The following is a 15,249-nucleotide window of genomic DNA, read 5'->3' on the forward strand; positions in this document are numbered from 1 at the left end:
CCCGCATGGCACCACTGAAACTGGTCTAGCCCCTATTTTGTAACACTCATTTAAACTTCATACCACAGCTTTATATCTGTGTAAAGGGGGGAAATAAAAATACAAAAGTGAAAAGAACAAGACGTTTAAAAGAAGGAGTTATTTATTACAAAACCAAAGTCCAAACTCTACCTCTGATTTTCTGTGAATTTCTTTACAAAATCCATTTTTAGTTCAAGGGAAGCTCTCTCCCATCCTTTTACACTGCATTTAGTATACCACGCTGCTCTGCAATTGAAGAGAATTAGGAGCCAGCAGTCAAATAATACATGTATAGAGACATACACAAAAACAACCAAAATACGTTAATATTAGCAGCATTAGTAAGGTTAATAATGCGGAAGGATAGGGTCACAAAAGCAGCCCATCATCACTTTACCTCCAAACTTCTATTCAGTTCTGGGTATATTTTCCAGGATAGAGCCTAGATCACTCCCTTAATATGACAGGGTAAACCTGCCTGCCTAACTTTTAGGAGTCTACATAAATAAAATAGCAATGGCACCTTCAGTACTAATATCCCCCCTTAGCTCCCTCCCAAATAGTATGTGCAACAGTCAATAGCCCTTGACCCCCAAACACAGAGTATGAAGTGTATTTCAGAAAGAAAGTAACACAGGGACAGCCATATGGCTTGGCTTACTGCCATGGAGACAGATCCAGTTCGGTCCTGGTTTCTTGCTTTTCAAGGCTGCTTAAAGGGGCTGGGCATGTTGTGGACATAGCATCATCTCCTATCTTTCCCCCCTCAAGGAGAAAGCGCCTTATGATGCTCTAACATGCCTCAGCTCCCTCCCCGCCATGACATACACCTGACCAGTTAGGAAGGGTCATTTGCTCTGAAGGGGGAAGTCCCATCCAGGTGCCCCAGCTGATGATACAGGGCAACCATGGAAGGATGCTCAGGGTCCAGCAGGGACATAAGAGAAAAGAAGGGGTATACTAGTGGTGCACAGCACACAGCTCATGTACCCACTGCTGGTTATTGCTTCCAGAGACCAAGTCACATGGGCATGACCCTTGGAAAAGCCACCAGGTCTGCCAACATTTGAGAGTTATGAATAGGAAGATTTTGGAAGAAAATACAGGCACACCTTTCAGCTCCACTGAAAAACACTGGATGAGACCCCCAGAGGCACAAACAAGAGGGACAGTCGGCAGGAGTCCCACCCTTTGAACTCTCTCTGCTGATGCAGTTAAAGAAGTCAGTTATTATAGCTTTCTATTACAAGGCCTTTGCCATGAGTGCATTTGCCAGGCATTCTGTTCCTTGAGGACATGGCAGCTCAGCCCAACTCTGGTCCAGGCTCTTCTGGAAACTGGATGCACATCCAAAGAGCTCAGTTATTAGTGGACCAGCCTAGAAAGAAGTACAGGACTCTGGGAGGGGGGGGAGGGCAGAAGGGGATACAAAAAGCTGGATCATATTAATTTGTTCTGAGCGTCAGTAAAACAAACCATTCAATTAAGGCTTCAAAAGAAATTATCTACAGATAAGACTGATGCTGGTTTTCCTGCTAGTGGATCTGGGGATAGGTGCATCACATAGTGATGATGAACTGCAGACGTGTTTATTTGTGAGTCTTCCAGGGCTGCCCCAGCAAAGGCACTTTCAGGACCACAACTCTGTCCCAGAGACATGAGCTCCTAGCTCTGTGGAATTAATTCAGTCATTGCTGCTGGAATGGGCATGCATGCCCCTGCAGTGATTGCCAACAGAACCTCTGTTCAGGTGAATGGAATGCCTAAAATAAGTTGGATATGCTGAACTCAAGCCCTTCTTTGTATCCTCCAAAGACTGGAGAAGTGAAAACAGTTTTCCAGTATAAATCTGAAGAAAGAGCAGGAATGGGAATTTTGAAGCCTGCAGATGTTTACATTTTGGCTCCACAGATTGACTTCGATGACCTCCCCAACAATAATGGATGGCTGCCTGGGAAACCTCACAGGGAGCAGCTGCTCCAGACAGCAGCATCTTCTGGCCTGTGAAAGCACCGCTAGCTGTTTCCACATGACTGGGGAAGGGGACAAATGACTTGTCCTCAAGATGAACCAGCGCTCATTCCACAGTCAGGAATGCCAGACTGAACTGAACTAGTGTTTATCAAGACCTAGAACCCAAGCAGAAAGTCTACAGATGATCTTGGGGAGACCTCTGACTAAACAGAGGCAATGTAGAGCAATAGCTCCCTCCTCAAGACAAGGGTCAGTTTCACTGCACCCACTGCTTCAAATCTGCACAGCTCTGGAAAGTGTGTCCTAGCTTAAATGCTGCTGCAGTGCCAGTAGAAGCAGCACAAATTAATACATTTTGTAGGTCTCACAAACACACTGTTGTTTTGTTCTCAGTGATGGCCTGGTGAATTTTTCAAGAAATAGATATTTAGGGTCAGATCCTCAGCTAGGGTAAGACAGCATAGCTCTGCTGAAGAAAAGGGAACAACATCAATTTGCACCAGCTGAGGACCTGGCTCTTAGAATTCAGAGGATGAACCCCCCCAGGCTGTACCCATTTTAAAAAGCTAGTTATTAATGTCCAAGTGCAATCCTTTTAATACCCTAACTCAAGAGTCTGGTCATGGGCTGTTCATTATTGTGGGACAACTAGATTTTTTTTTTTTGGTGTGTCCCCACATGCGGACAGTCGGATGCACAGGGGCCAAGAAGTGGGTTAGCTCTTCTGCCAGTCAGAAACTTCCAGTGAGAGGCATCCAAACTCCCAGCACCAAAGACAAGCAGCCTCTTGTTTGTACTGAAACTGAAGTTGACCTGGGCACAAAAAGTTGGAAGGGAGAGTGAGTCAGGTAGTGTTTTCAGCTAGCCAACTCAAGCTCCCCACAAATCTGAAGCAGACCTATTAGTGCAGCAGAGGAGACAGGAACAATGACCAAGGAGAGGCCCAGCTTTCTCATGTTACTCCTGAAGTTCTTACTGCTCCACTTCCTCAGCAATAGAGGTTGCTAAATCAACATTTTGACTTAGCTAAAAGGTCCTATGATAGCAAAGATGTGTGAACCACCTTTGGGACCATCCTACATAGGTACCTACTGATTTCTTACTTCTCAGTAGCAAGGGACTGGTTTGCTGCCGTTCATGTCTATATATTATTACTGGGTCTTCAGTGTTTGGGGGTATTTTGCATCTCAATCCACCCCTTACATGAGCCCCTGGCACTTCCTCCCATTGGCAGTGGGACTTCTGCAGGAAAAATCTACTCTCATGACAACACAGTATTAAGCTGATGTTCTTACTGGCAATAGAAGATACCCAATAACATTATTAAAAATAAGGCAGTGTAATGCCTGCCTGTCATATTACCACCTGTTTATAATCCGTTGCTGTTTTTCCACATGTCAAACTAAACAGGATTTGGTGATGTTTTCAATCCTCTCCCTGATCCTTCTTTCCTACATATCGTCTCTGAGCAGCCTTGACTAAGCCAGGGGGGAGCACTTCCTACCACAGTAAATAGAAAGAGATCATCAAACCCAGCAGTTAATTACAGTAATGACCCACCATGGACTGTCAGCAGGTGATTAACTCAAAATCTTTAGCATCAAAGGCAAAGGCCAAAACCACTTGAGCTAGTACTAGTAGTAGGCTCCTATCTTATATGTGGACTGGCCTCTGGAGGCGGATATGACATACTGAGCCAGCATGTTACAATAGCAAGCAGCTGCCTAACTGAACATTCCTACATTTCCCCTATTAAAGTGACAGCAGGTCTGAACTGAGCCTCAGCCCAGCATACAGCACAGCCATCCAGCCTGGTCTGGGGATGTTAGCACAATCTCTATACCAACAGCCTTTCATGTTCCAGATAACCCATTAGAATCCATGGAGAGTGGAGAGGGAGTATAGCAGAACTCATCTATAAACTCAGACACACTCACCTGTTACTGATACTCACCCAATACATATTCAGGAGCAGGACTGAGAGGCAAAGCAGGGAATCTGAAATGAAGGGCTTGATCTCCTTGATACATATGAAAAATTGCCTCGCAAACCTTGCTCCCTCAAAGGACACACACAGCTGGGACTCAAGACAGTTTGTTTTGGATGCTACAGGGCAGTAGTAGTGAACTGAGGGGAAAGAAGTGGAACAAAAGGAACAAAGGAATAGATACCTCATTAAAAAGCTTCCCCACACCTGTTCAAGGACCAGGTCCCTTCCCATCCACCCCCACTGCCTGTGAAAGGATCGATTCAGCATCAGAGAGCTCTCTTCACCAGACAAGCAAAGAGTTTTTGTTCTGGTTTCTCTCTCTCCCTCCACTCCCCGCTTCTCATTTGCCTGGCAGTTTATCATAGTAACAAGAAGTGCAGTTTCCTGTTGGAAAAAAACTGCCTTCAGCAGAGGAATATTAGTGGTTAAATACCCCAGAAGTAGCAGCAGGCTTTGCAGAGTCCAGTGACCGCTAAGCTTTAGCATCCTCACACAAAGCAGTAATACCAGCAGTTCTACTGCCAATAAAAGGATGAATGACAGCTGTCAGCAAGGGTTCCCTATCAGTGCATCCCCAAAGAGGCTGGCCCTTACATCAAAGAACCCAAGACAAGCAATAAAAGAAACCTGCTGCTCCCACTGCAATTATCTTTGGAGCGTCTTAGCATCTTCTAACAGAAGTGCAAGACTGATGAACTGGAACTGTCTGGCTCTGAGCTGTCATGAGGTTTGCCAGTTAGCTACACAGTGATTATTATAAGTGGTTACAGGTGGCCTGAAAGCAAGGGGACATGCAAGTATAAACCATCTCCACTTCTTCTGTTTGCAAAGGGCCTGGGAGACAGGCAAGGCACAATGGCTTATGGAGGTTTCAAGCCACTGAGAGACTTTCAGTTCGGCCAGGTATTAGAAACACAGCATCAGATCAGTGAAATGCAAATGGGTAGGACAGGGCGGTCCCCAGACATTCTCCAAAATATATATAAAACATCACCAATAAAAGTTATTAAATATGAAAAGATCCTTAATGTCTCAGGACACTGTGCTTTCTACAGTCAGTTCTTTCCTGCAATCAAGTGATTTTCATATGAGCAGAGACAAAAAGACGGACGTGTGCAACTTTACCCTCCAACAGATATAAACACATACATCCTCCAAATCACACCAGTGTGGCTGCTGGACAGGCCAAAGCATGACTGTAAAGAATTCTAAGACACATTGCTCGGAGGACCCAGGTCTTCTTTCTGAGCAGTAGCTGGCCTCAGAAATGGAATCTACTGGACCTATGGCTGGAGTCTTACTCCGAGGGTCTTTCTTGTGGTCACCCTCTGCCAAGACTCAGACTGTGCAAATCAGTGATGAGACAGTGGACTGCTATGGGGAGCAGATTCCCCAGAGTTCTCCAGAGTGGTGCTTCACAGCCATTTGCCTCAAAGTATCCATGAATCAGCTTGACACTTGATAGTTCTTGTGTTTCTTATTCCCTTGTTCAGGCTCCTGCCAGCTCTAGAACTCCCACGATTCCAGCCACCTGAGCCCTGCCATTGGGCTGTTGGGATCTGAAGCCATAGGTCCCACCATCCCATAGGACAGAGGATGGAAGAGGTAGAAGCTGTGGAAAGGATCAACACACCTGTCAAGGTCTGATTAACTGCTCAGTACCAAGGTCACAGAAACAGCTGAGTCATGTGGATTACCTATGGGAGTTTCCATTTGGGCTGCTCTAGATTCCATTTGGGGCCCACTCCCTCCTGCTCAACAACATTAATACAGCCAGGTTCGTGGCCTTACCATGGGTGGGATGGGATTGGGAAGCCTATAAACATGTTTAATCAATACATTTTTAATGTATAGCATAGATCGATGGTCTGGCACCATGTGGGGTGGGGATCAGAGTCTGTATCTGCTGAGCGGTGGGGAAAAAGGGAGCCAGTCCAGCTGACAGCATTTGTACCAACTGAGCTCTGGGGTTAAACAAAGAGACTGCCTGTAATGAAAAGGTTTCTGCAAACTCATTACCAGGAGATGGACAAAAGCTGTCAAAGCTGAATCTGGTTCATACGAAGGGTTCAGCGCTGAGTTTGTTGCTATCCGAGAGTTTAGCAGAGGACAAAAAGGGGAAAGGAGCTGAGAGAGTGAAAAGTTAAAACCAACACGTGTCAAGGAGCCAACGCTTCCATGATACAGCCGATGTTGTTTTACATACAGAAGCAGCTCAGCTTCTGGCTCTCTCTCACCTGTACACAATGAGCAGCATCAGTGCCAGAGTCCCATATGTATACACCCTCCTCCCCACGGAGCAGGACAGGCGCCCAGCACAGAACTTCAGCAATGTGTCCCATGTAATTCCTAGGAGAAGAAAATAAAATTAATAACTAGAGACACCATGCTGGAAGCCAGGAGACAGATGCAGGCTATATTTGATACATTCAGTCATAAACGAATGCTGATAAAGCTCTATATGAACAAAGGATCAATTCTGTTTTTAAAAGTCTGATCTCTTATTGATCCTTAGCAGAAGAAATGAAGCTTTCTATCTCTAGAAATTTGGTTTTCCCAACATTCCCACTGGAATAAAATATTTTAGATTAGTCCTGACAGAGGTATCAGACCGCAAAATTACATAATTCCAATTACCATCTTGCTTCTTCTGCCCCCTCTATTTGCAACATGATTTTAGTAGCTGAAGGCTCATGTACTACCAGGGTCAGTGATTAATGCTTTATACCATTTGAGAACAGGGACTTCCAGTTTACAGAGCCATAAAGCTTTATATCTTAGTGGTCTGAAGACAGAGACTGCTAAAAATCATGTTGGAATTGAAATGGATTATTTTAATGTATCATTTGTATTACAGTAGTGTCTAGAGGTCCCAGCTGAGATCAAGGCCCCATTACAAAGCACTATACAAAAACACAGTAAGAGCCAGTCCAAATCCTGAAGAACTCTAACCAGACAAGATACAGAAAGGGATCTAACAGAGTCAAGGGGAGGTGAAATGACTCACCCAAGTCACATAGCAAGAAAGTGGCAAAGCATGGAAAAGAAGCCAGGTCTCCTAAATCTCGGTCCAATACCCTATCCATTAGCACAGCAGCCTCTCGGAGGTCAAATCAAGATGGTAATCCAAATGACACAATTGTATAGGGTTCGATGTCTTAAGCAGCTAGGGTTAAAAACACTTTTGAACCAGTATACATGTCCAAGCACTAGCCCTGAACCAGAGATCCGAAAGAAAAAACTTGATTTCTTAGTTATGTCACTTTAAAAATACCCCTTCCAACTCAGCTCCCCTACTATTCCCCTCTACCTTCAGGGTCTCTGCTTTGCAGTATTTACCTGTCAACATGCTAGAGAAAAGCATGGCAGGAAAATAATGATGAAAGTAGAGGACTCTGCCCATCATGAAGAAAGGGAGGTAATGGAGGAGCCAGCCCAGCATGATCTTCCCTCCACTATGTAGCAAGACTTCGGAGAGCTCTGAAACACAAACACACACTTCAGTAGATGAAACTTCACAACCCTGGCTACCCTTTCAAACCTCAGCACCAAGGAGGCAGAGTATGAATAGCAGTAAGATTGGTAGGAACAGGCTTAGCAGGTCTACGTTCCAAGTGTAGGCCTGGGATCTAATCAAACCCAGCACCCCTCCCCATATTAAACCAGCCTTGGATGAAACTCAGGGAGATCAGCACTAAAACTGACAAAAAAGAATGATTTGCTGCAGATAAAGCATCCCCACCTCTGGAATGTCCCTAACAAGAGTGTTAACCACCACGGTTTTAAAGTAGAGACACCCGGGCGCTGGGAAGTTTTAGGGAGGATACAGAGAGAGACTTAACAAATGGTATAAGATAAGTTTTGATCAGTAAATTTATGCTGACCACCTGCACAAACAGAGAAGGTCACAAATAAGTTACAATTTGGACATGAAAGATAAAAGGTAAAAAATGCAGGCAGGAAGGAGGACACATAGGTGCCAGTGTGTAATTGGTTACAATTTTTGTTACTTGGGGGTGTGGGATAATGTGATAGGAAATAGCTAGTTTTACCTATATAATGTAAGTGAAAATCGATACTCTTTGGGAATCAACTCTGGACTGCAGTACAACAAGAAACTGCAAGACATTGTACCCTCTGCATGACTGTGACATGCAGAGACATCGCTGGCAACCCCCAGACAAGTGGATCCTGACTGGCCATCGGGTAAAATTTGTCTATATATTTGGAGTTGTGAGCATAATAGATTTGCTTGGTATGTGTATTCTCTGTGTGTTGCTAATAAATAGATGTTTAGAGCACAGCAGGGTAAGGCTCTTTCACTGGGAAAAGGTCCTGCAGACTCATAGAGCTCTTGGCCCTGTGGGTAAAGGCAGGTACTTAACCTGACCAGGTTTCTCCCTCAGCCGCATGGGTAAGAGTAGGTTACTTATGCCCCGAACCCTTGGAAGGGAAAGGGTGGGCATGCCTAAATTGACTGGGTGACACCTTGAGCCCTCAGTAGGGTACAGGCAGGGTGCCCCAGATTGTGCAGGTAACACAAGGTTACCCACAATATCCCACCTATATTATTCATGCAGAAAATGTATCACACAGAAATACCTACCAATAGTGTCTTCCTCAATGAATAAAGAGAAGGAGTACTTGTGGTACCTTAGAGACTAACCAATTTATTTGAGCATAAGCTTTCGTGAGCTACAGCTCACTTCATCGGATGCATACTGGGATTTGATTTCTAGGATTCTCTCTGGAGTAGCTTGACAGCCACCCTGATCCCCACTGTTAGCCCATTCCCTGGAAAGGAATGTGGTCTAGTATTTAGAACCAGGGGAACAGGGCAGGAGACCTGGATCCTATTTCCAGCTCAGTCAATAACTCACTGTAGGTATGTCTACACTGCAATAAAAAATGTGAAGTACCAAGTCTCTGAGCCCGGGCCAGCTGACTTGGGCTTGCAGGGCTCAGGCTGCAGGACTAAAAATTGTAATGTAGACATTTGGGCTCAGGCTGAATCTTGGGCTCTGAGACCCTCCCCACGCACAGGGTGTCAGAGCCTGGGCTCCAGTACTTTTAAATTGCAATTTTTTGACCCCTGAACTGATCTATGCCAGCCACAGCCATGCCATGGGTCTTTCATCACAGTGTAGATGTAACCTCAGTGACTTTAGCTAAAATCACTTCACCTTTCTGTACCTCATTTCCTACCCAATAATCTGTAAAATGGGGGAAACACTGATCTATGTCAGAGGGATGTTCTGAGACTGGATTCCTTAGGGTTTGTGAAGTGCTTTGTAACCTGTGGATGGAAGAGGCTAAGGAAGGAGAAAGGGCTGTTAATATCCTCCTCCTAGTACCTCTCTCTGTCAGCTCCCTAATGGGCACTAGCTAGCATTTCTCCTTTCAACACAGATGTGTAATATTAATACAGCACATATCACACAGCCATGAACCAGAGAGGGATCCAGTTGATCCATCCCTCTTGGGGCCAATGTAGGATTGCTCCCTACAGGATTTTTGCTAGAGCATTGTCCAGTCCAGTTTTACATGACTCGAGGAATGGGGCTTCCTGCATTTTTCCTGGGAAGACTGTTCCATAGTTTTGTATATCTCAGTGTCAGGATGATTTTCCTGATATTTAGCCTAAATTTACCTGGTTTTTAATTTCATTCCACTCCTCTTAGTTACAACCCCTTGGACTAATATGAACAATTCTTAAAAACAGACTTTAAATCAAGGCTGATGTCCTTCTAAAAGATATGCTTGAATTCAACTGAAATGTGTTGGGCTAGATGAGATATCCGAGTTAAATCTATACCCTGTGTTATGCAGGAGGTCAGAAAAGATTTTCATAATGGCCCTTTACAGCCTGAATAAACTGTTAATTCCTCTCCCCTTCCTTGGCATTTACATCCTTCCAGGTATAAGATTTAGCATTTCTATAGCATTATACATTTTAAATAGTTGTACTCATTGCTGTCATGTTCCTCTTGAACACATTTTGTTCAATTTCTATGTGGTCTGATGTTCCACAGCAGAGAGAGAATGAGCTTTCCTGCAACAGGAAACCAGGATGACAAACCATCACAACAGTGAAGCCTAGAAATGCAGTAGGGTAGGAGAGCTGGACTTACCTTTGAGTTCAGCTGTCAGCTGAACTCCCCTCTTCATGGCCACAATAGCGCAAGTTACCATTAGGAGGTACAATCCAATAGTGACCAGATTCAGCCACCAGACCACCTGTGTGGGAAAGAGCAAAGGAGGAGATGGAAGTAGCAGAGAGTGCATAAGACATGATGGAAAGCTAACTGTAAACACAGAAGAGAAGGGGAAGAAAGCAGCTAGGGAAGAGGAAGGGCAGGGAGCCACTGTCTCTGGGAAAGCCAGGAGAAAACTAAATATTTGCTAAAGGAAGAAGTCACCTGTTTTGCAAAAATCCCCCACTTACCGGGTTCCCCAGCAAATAAACTCGATAATCTGTTTCATTGACTCCAGAGAAACGCAGGCCCTGAGGAGGAACAGGGACAGGGTATCAGAGGAAATTAAAATGGGTTTGTGTCTACTGAGCCCACATCAACCTTCAAACTCACTGAGGCTCCCACAGAGAGTCAGCAGTGAGAAAGGTGAGATAAGTTCCTTCTCGTGCCAACAAAAGAGTTATTTCAACAGCAGCTGAAGTGTAGTCCATGTATTTTAATAAAGAGATGCAGTCCCACAGCTCTGCAGTTTGCCCTCTGCCATACCCCTATCAAAAGCACTTACAATCACACAGGAAGGTGGATTTGTCAGCATACCTGGTAGTTGATGGGCCAATGCCAAGGCTTGGATGTGACTTCATTCTCCTTTGGTTTGAGACCACTGTTTCCCTATAGGAGGTTGAGAAGAAAATTACAGTCAATAGGCAGTTGTGCTGCAAGTCCTGCATGGCAGCTCTCTGTCTAGGAAGCGCTTCTGAGGCATAGGAAGAATAATCCTGTTTCTGATATGTTCACATGCGTGCATAAGCAAACGCCCTAGGAAGGTTAAGCCTTTTCAGAAGCACCTAGATTTGAACGTCAGGCTTTACAAGGCCTTACTCTGTTCTCTCATTACACCAGCATGCAGTGATGGCAAAAAATTTCCTGGGGACTGCTTCATACACCAGTAAGATACAGAGATGCCAGGCTGACCCACAAATCAGAATCAGAGACCAAGCTTAGGTCCCCATTCCACATACACTGCTTTGTATCTGGGAGCTTCTCCCTCTAATTGCACCAATTGTACACACACTGGAAAGACAACAACTCTGCTCTAAGGCTGTTAAACAACAAGTAAGCCCACCATCTTCAGAGCACAGGTAAAGTATATTGGTTTGAATCTGAGACGTTCCCACTAAAATCCTGATATAAACCAAGCATTAGGCTCTATATCATCTAGAGAGAGAAGGGGCTGGGGAAGGAGCTTCACAGTAACTGCCAGCACTAAACCTGGCCCAAGATTTACATGAAGCAGTGACCTGTGAAGCAGCTAACACCTGATAGTAAATAAAGGATTAGATTTGGAGTCTACATCCTCTAAAAGTATGCAAGCAACTTTCCATGCCTGATTATTTGTACCAGCAAAATGGCTAGCTGGTTATCTAATGCCCTAATCTGCATGCACACATCCAAGTGTACAGAACCTCAGAAATGAAAACCTGGACATGGAATATAAGAGGCCGTGATCTGAAAATTTGGTCCAAAGCATTGAATCGGTTTTCAAACAATTCTCATTTCACAGTTTCTACAAAAAAGTACACACAGAAAGCTACAGTAAGAATAGTACACAGTCAAGCACTCAAAATTCAGGAAATGCCAGAATTAATGTTGCCTATGCAACCTTCATTCAGGCCTCTTATGCATATGCATTACAATAATGTCTTTAATTACATGATCCCATATTTTTTTCACAGGACTTCTGTCACTGAAGCTGGCCATTACGGGAGTGGAGTCACACATTTTGCCAGTGGGTTTACAGCTATTGCTGGCAGCAGAGGAATGCTGAGACTCAGGAATCCTGGGTTCCAATGCAGGGTCTGAGGGGAGTGGAATCTAGTGATTAAGGACCATTCTGTATCTGCTCCTGCCAAGCCTAACCCCTTCTGCCTCTGGCCCCTCCTGTCTGTCCTCATCCCTGGCTCCCCACTGCCTTCCTTGACCCATTCCATTCCCCCTGCTCCACCACCCCTCAGCTCCATGTCTCATTACCTCACCCCACAGTTCACAGTTGCTTATCCCAGTTCCTACCATCCCATTGCTGTTCATCCCAGTCTTCCTGCTACTCTCTGAACCCCTGTCTCAGTCTCCCTCCCCACAAACCCCCACAGGTCTGGATCCTCACCCATCTGCAGATCAGTCAGGTTATTTTCTCCTCCCTGTTGCCTGGGTCAGCTGGGCACCAGCACATGAGAAAGAGTCTACCTCCTCTCAGTACTGATACCTAGTGCCACAGCAGCCCCTGGCACCCCGGAGGAGCAACTGCATGGAAAGTTCTGCTCAGGCCCTACCACCTCATGATGTGATTTTCATGGGGACAGCAACAGACATATCCTGGACACCAGGACAACAAACGCCCTACTAAATTTCAAGTCACTGCTCCAAATGATGGAGACAATATTTGCCTCTCAATTAAATGATTTTAAGGGGTTTTTTTGTTGTGTTTTTTGCAAAATGGGGAAAAAAATATTTTTTTCCCCTCAAACTTCTGAGAAATGGCTGAATTACTTTTGCTGAAATCTTTCAGTAAAATTCAACCTAAGGCAGGCAGCTGGCATGGAAAATTTGAGCCAAAACAGTTAAAGTTTTCAAACTGAAAAAAGTCTTATAATAGAAAGTGTCACTTAACTATAGGAGTTTTTCCCTCTGCCACCTGATACTTTGTGTACATAGATTTGTGCATGATTATATACACATGTGCTCCCACAGTGAATGTTGGTCATCCTCAATGCCTTTTGCTAGATGGAGTGTCAATCAAAGAGCATGATCTTGTCATCCTCTAGAAGCTGCATCCTAGAGCAGGGGTGGGCAAACTTTCTGGCCCGAGGCCCACATCAAGATGTGAAACTGTATGGAGGGCCGGGTAGGGAAGGCTGTGCCCCCGCAAACAGCCTGACCCCCGCCCCCTAGCCGCCCCCTCCCACTTCCCACCCCCTGACTGCCCCCCTCTGAACCCCCAACACATCCAATGCCCCTCCGATCCTTGTCCCCTGACCACCCCCTCCCGGGACCCCCAGCCCCAAACCATGCCCCCCAGGACCTCACCCCTTATCCAACCCCCCCCACTCCCGTCACCTGACAGGCCCCCAGGATCCCATCCAATCCCCCCTGCTCCATCTCCAAACTGCCCCGACCCCTATCCACACCCCGCCCCATGACAGGCCCCCCCAGGACTCCCATGCCCTAGCCAACCCCCCCTGTTCCCCGTCCCCTTACCTTCCCCCCCAGAACCTCCATCCCATCCAACCACCCCCTGCTCCCTGTCCCCTGATTGCCCCCCGGGACTCCCTGCCTCTTATCCACCCCCCCGCCACCCCCTTACCATGCTGCTCAAAGCGGCAGGAGTTCGCAGCCCCATTACTTGGACGGAGGCAGCCACGCTGCCTGCGTGGCGGCATAACTGCGGAGGAGGGGGGACAGCAGGAGAAGGCCTGGGGGCTAGCCTCCCCAGCCAGGAGCTCAAGGGCCGGGCAGGACAGTCCTGCAGGATGGATGTGGCCCGTGGGCCGTAGTTTGCCCACCTCTGTCCTAGAGGATACCTATAGCTTAAAATTACTACACAAATGTGAATGTTTCCCAGGTTACTACGAAGACCAAGTATTCTCTAGTTTTTTCTTCCCCAATTCTCTACTGCTGAGAACATGTGTGGAAGAAGCCAGATCTTAGCTATTTAAGAACTCAGCTACTCCTATAGGTTTTCCTTCACTCTGAAATAAGAGTCCACATTTCAAGACAAGAAAATTATTTCCATGGAAACAGTTATGTTGATATTTCCCTATCTAAAACAATATTATAACTGGTTGCCATGGAAATTATTAGTATTAATAATGTTACTGAGCATTCCTAGAGCCCCTTTCATTTCAAAAGAGCTTTGCAAACACCACATTAGCCTCAGAGTCTTTTGTAAGGTCAGTATCATCCCCATTTTACAGATGGAGAAACTAAGGCACAGAAAGGAGAATAAACAAGGTCATACAAAACAGTCTCAGATGAGAAGACTACAAGAGCAGTCAAACTGAAGAAAAACAAATCTGCTTTTTTGCAAACATCCTCGGTGACAAAGAATGAGGGAAGAGGAAAGCAGAAAACAGAACATGGATGAGTTTTTTTAAACAATGGGTTTTTGTCTTTTTAAATTTTTCCATCAGATGTTCAAGTATCCCCAAGTGTTTATCCACTTACTTTTATGGCCTCCATAACTGCACTATCTGAGTGCCTCACAAGCATTAATGAGCTTATCTTTACAACTGTCCCATGAGGTAGGGAAGTATTAATATCCCTGTCTTACAGAAGGGAACATAAGGCACAGAGAGATTAAATGACTTGCCCAAGGTCACACAAAGTGTATGGAACAGCCAGAAACCGAACCTAGATCTTCCAAGTACTATTTTAGAACTTCAACCATAAGGCCATCCTTCTTCTCTAAGTATAAATCCTTGTAACCTATGGCAATATATATTCTGTCCTATCTTGACGGCTGCTATTCCCTGGACATCACAATACAGAATATTTCTTTTTAGCTCAAGAGTTAAAAAACAAACATACACATGACAATCTAGAAATAAAGCGACCCTACCCGGATCATAACCATATGGGACTCCAGCAGAATCTCTGGGAAGGAGGGTTTCAGAACATCCAGACTGATATTGGGCACTATGGAAAAGAAAACAAGTGAATTAGAAGCCTGTACATGCTACCTTCCTTTAATACATACACACACGATAAACTCTCTCTCCTGTATCAAATCTGTGAGTAACCTTCTTCTGGTACCTCCTTGGTTCTCACTGCATTTCATTCATATTCTAAACACAGCCTCTTGCAGTCAAGAAAGTATCCCCAAGTGAATTTCACAACTGATCTACTCATTGATTTCCCACTGTACTTTCAGAAGCGCGAGAAACAGATAAAACTCCCTGAAATAAACAGTCTTTGTGTTTAAGCAGAAATAAGAGCCTCACTGTTCATAGACTATTCTTTATCCACAGATCAGCCATGAATGGGAAAATGCAAAATGCATGACAAAGGTAGAAGACT

The 15,249-nt window shown here is 45.1% G+C and overlaps 1 protein-coding gene across 1 annotated transcript in view; it reads right to left on the reverse strand.

Moving 5' to 3' along the window:
- Window positions 1-124: 124 nt before the first annotated feature.
- The window catches only part of POMT2 (protein O-mannosyltransferase 2), a 48,312-nt gene continuing 33,187 nt past the window's right edge, over window positions 125-15,249 (reverse strand). Inside the window, 7 exon segments of the mRNA XM_077819191.1 lie at window positions 125-5,597; window positions 6,223-6,334; window positions 7,325-7,465; window positions 10,117-10,222; window positions 10,431-10,490; window positions 10,777-10,848; window positions 14,792-14,868. Of these exon segments, the coding sequence (XP_077675317.1) occupies window positions 5,492-5,597; window positions 6,223-6,334; window positions 7,325-7,465; window positions 10,117-10,222; window positions 10,431-10,490; window positions 10,777-10,848; window positions 14,792-14,868 (674 nt within the window). The 3' untranslated portion in view covers window positions 125-5,491.

Source organism: Eretmochelys imbricata, chromosome 6 (assembly GCF_965152235.1).
Source record: "Eretmochelys imbricata isolate rEreImb1 chromosome 6, rEreImb1.hap1, whole genome shotgun sequence".
Classification (NCBI taxonomy): Eukaryota; Metazoa; Chordata; order Testudines; family Cheloniidae; genus Eretmochelys; species Eretmochelys imbricata.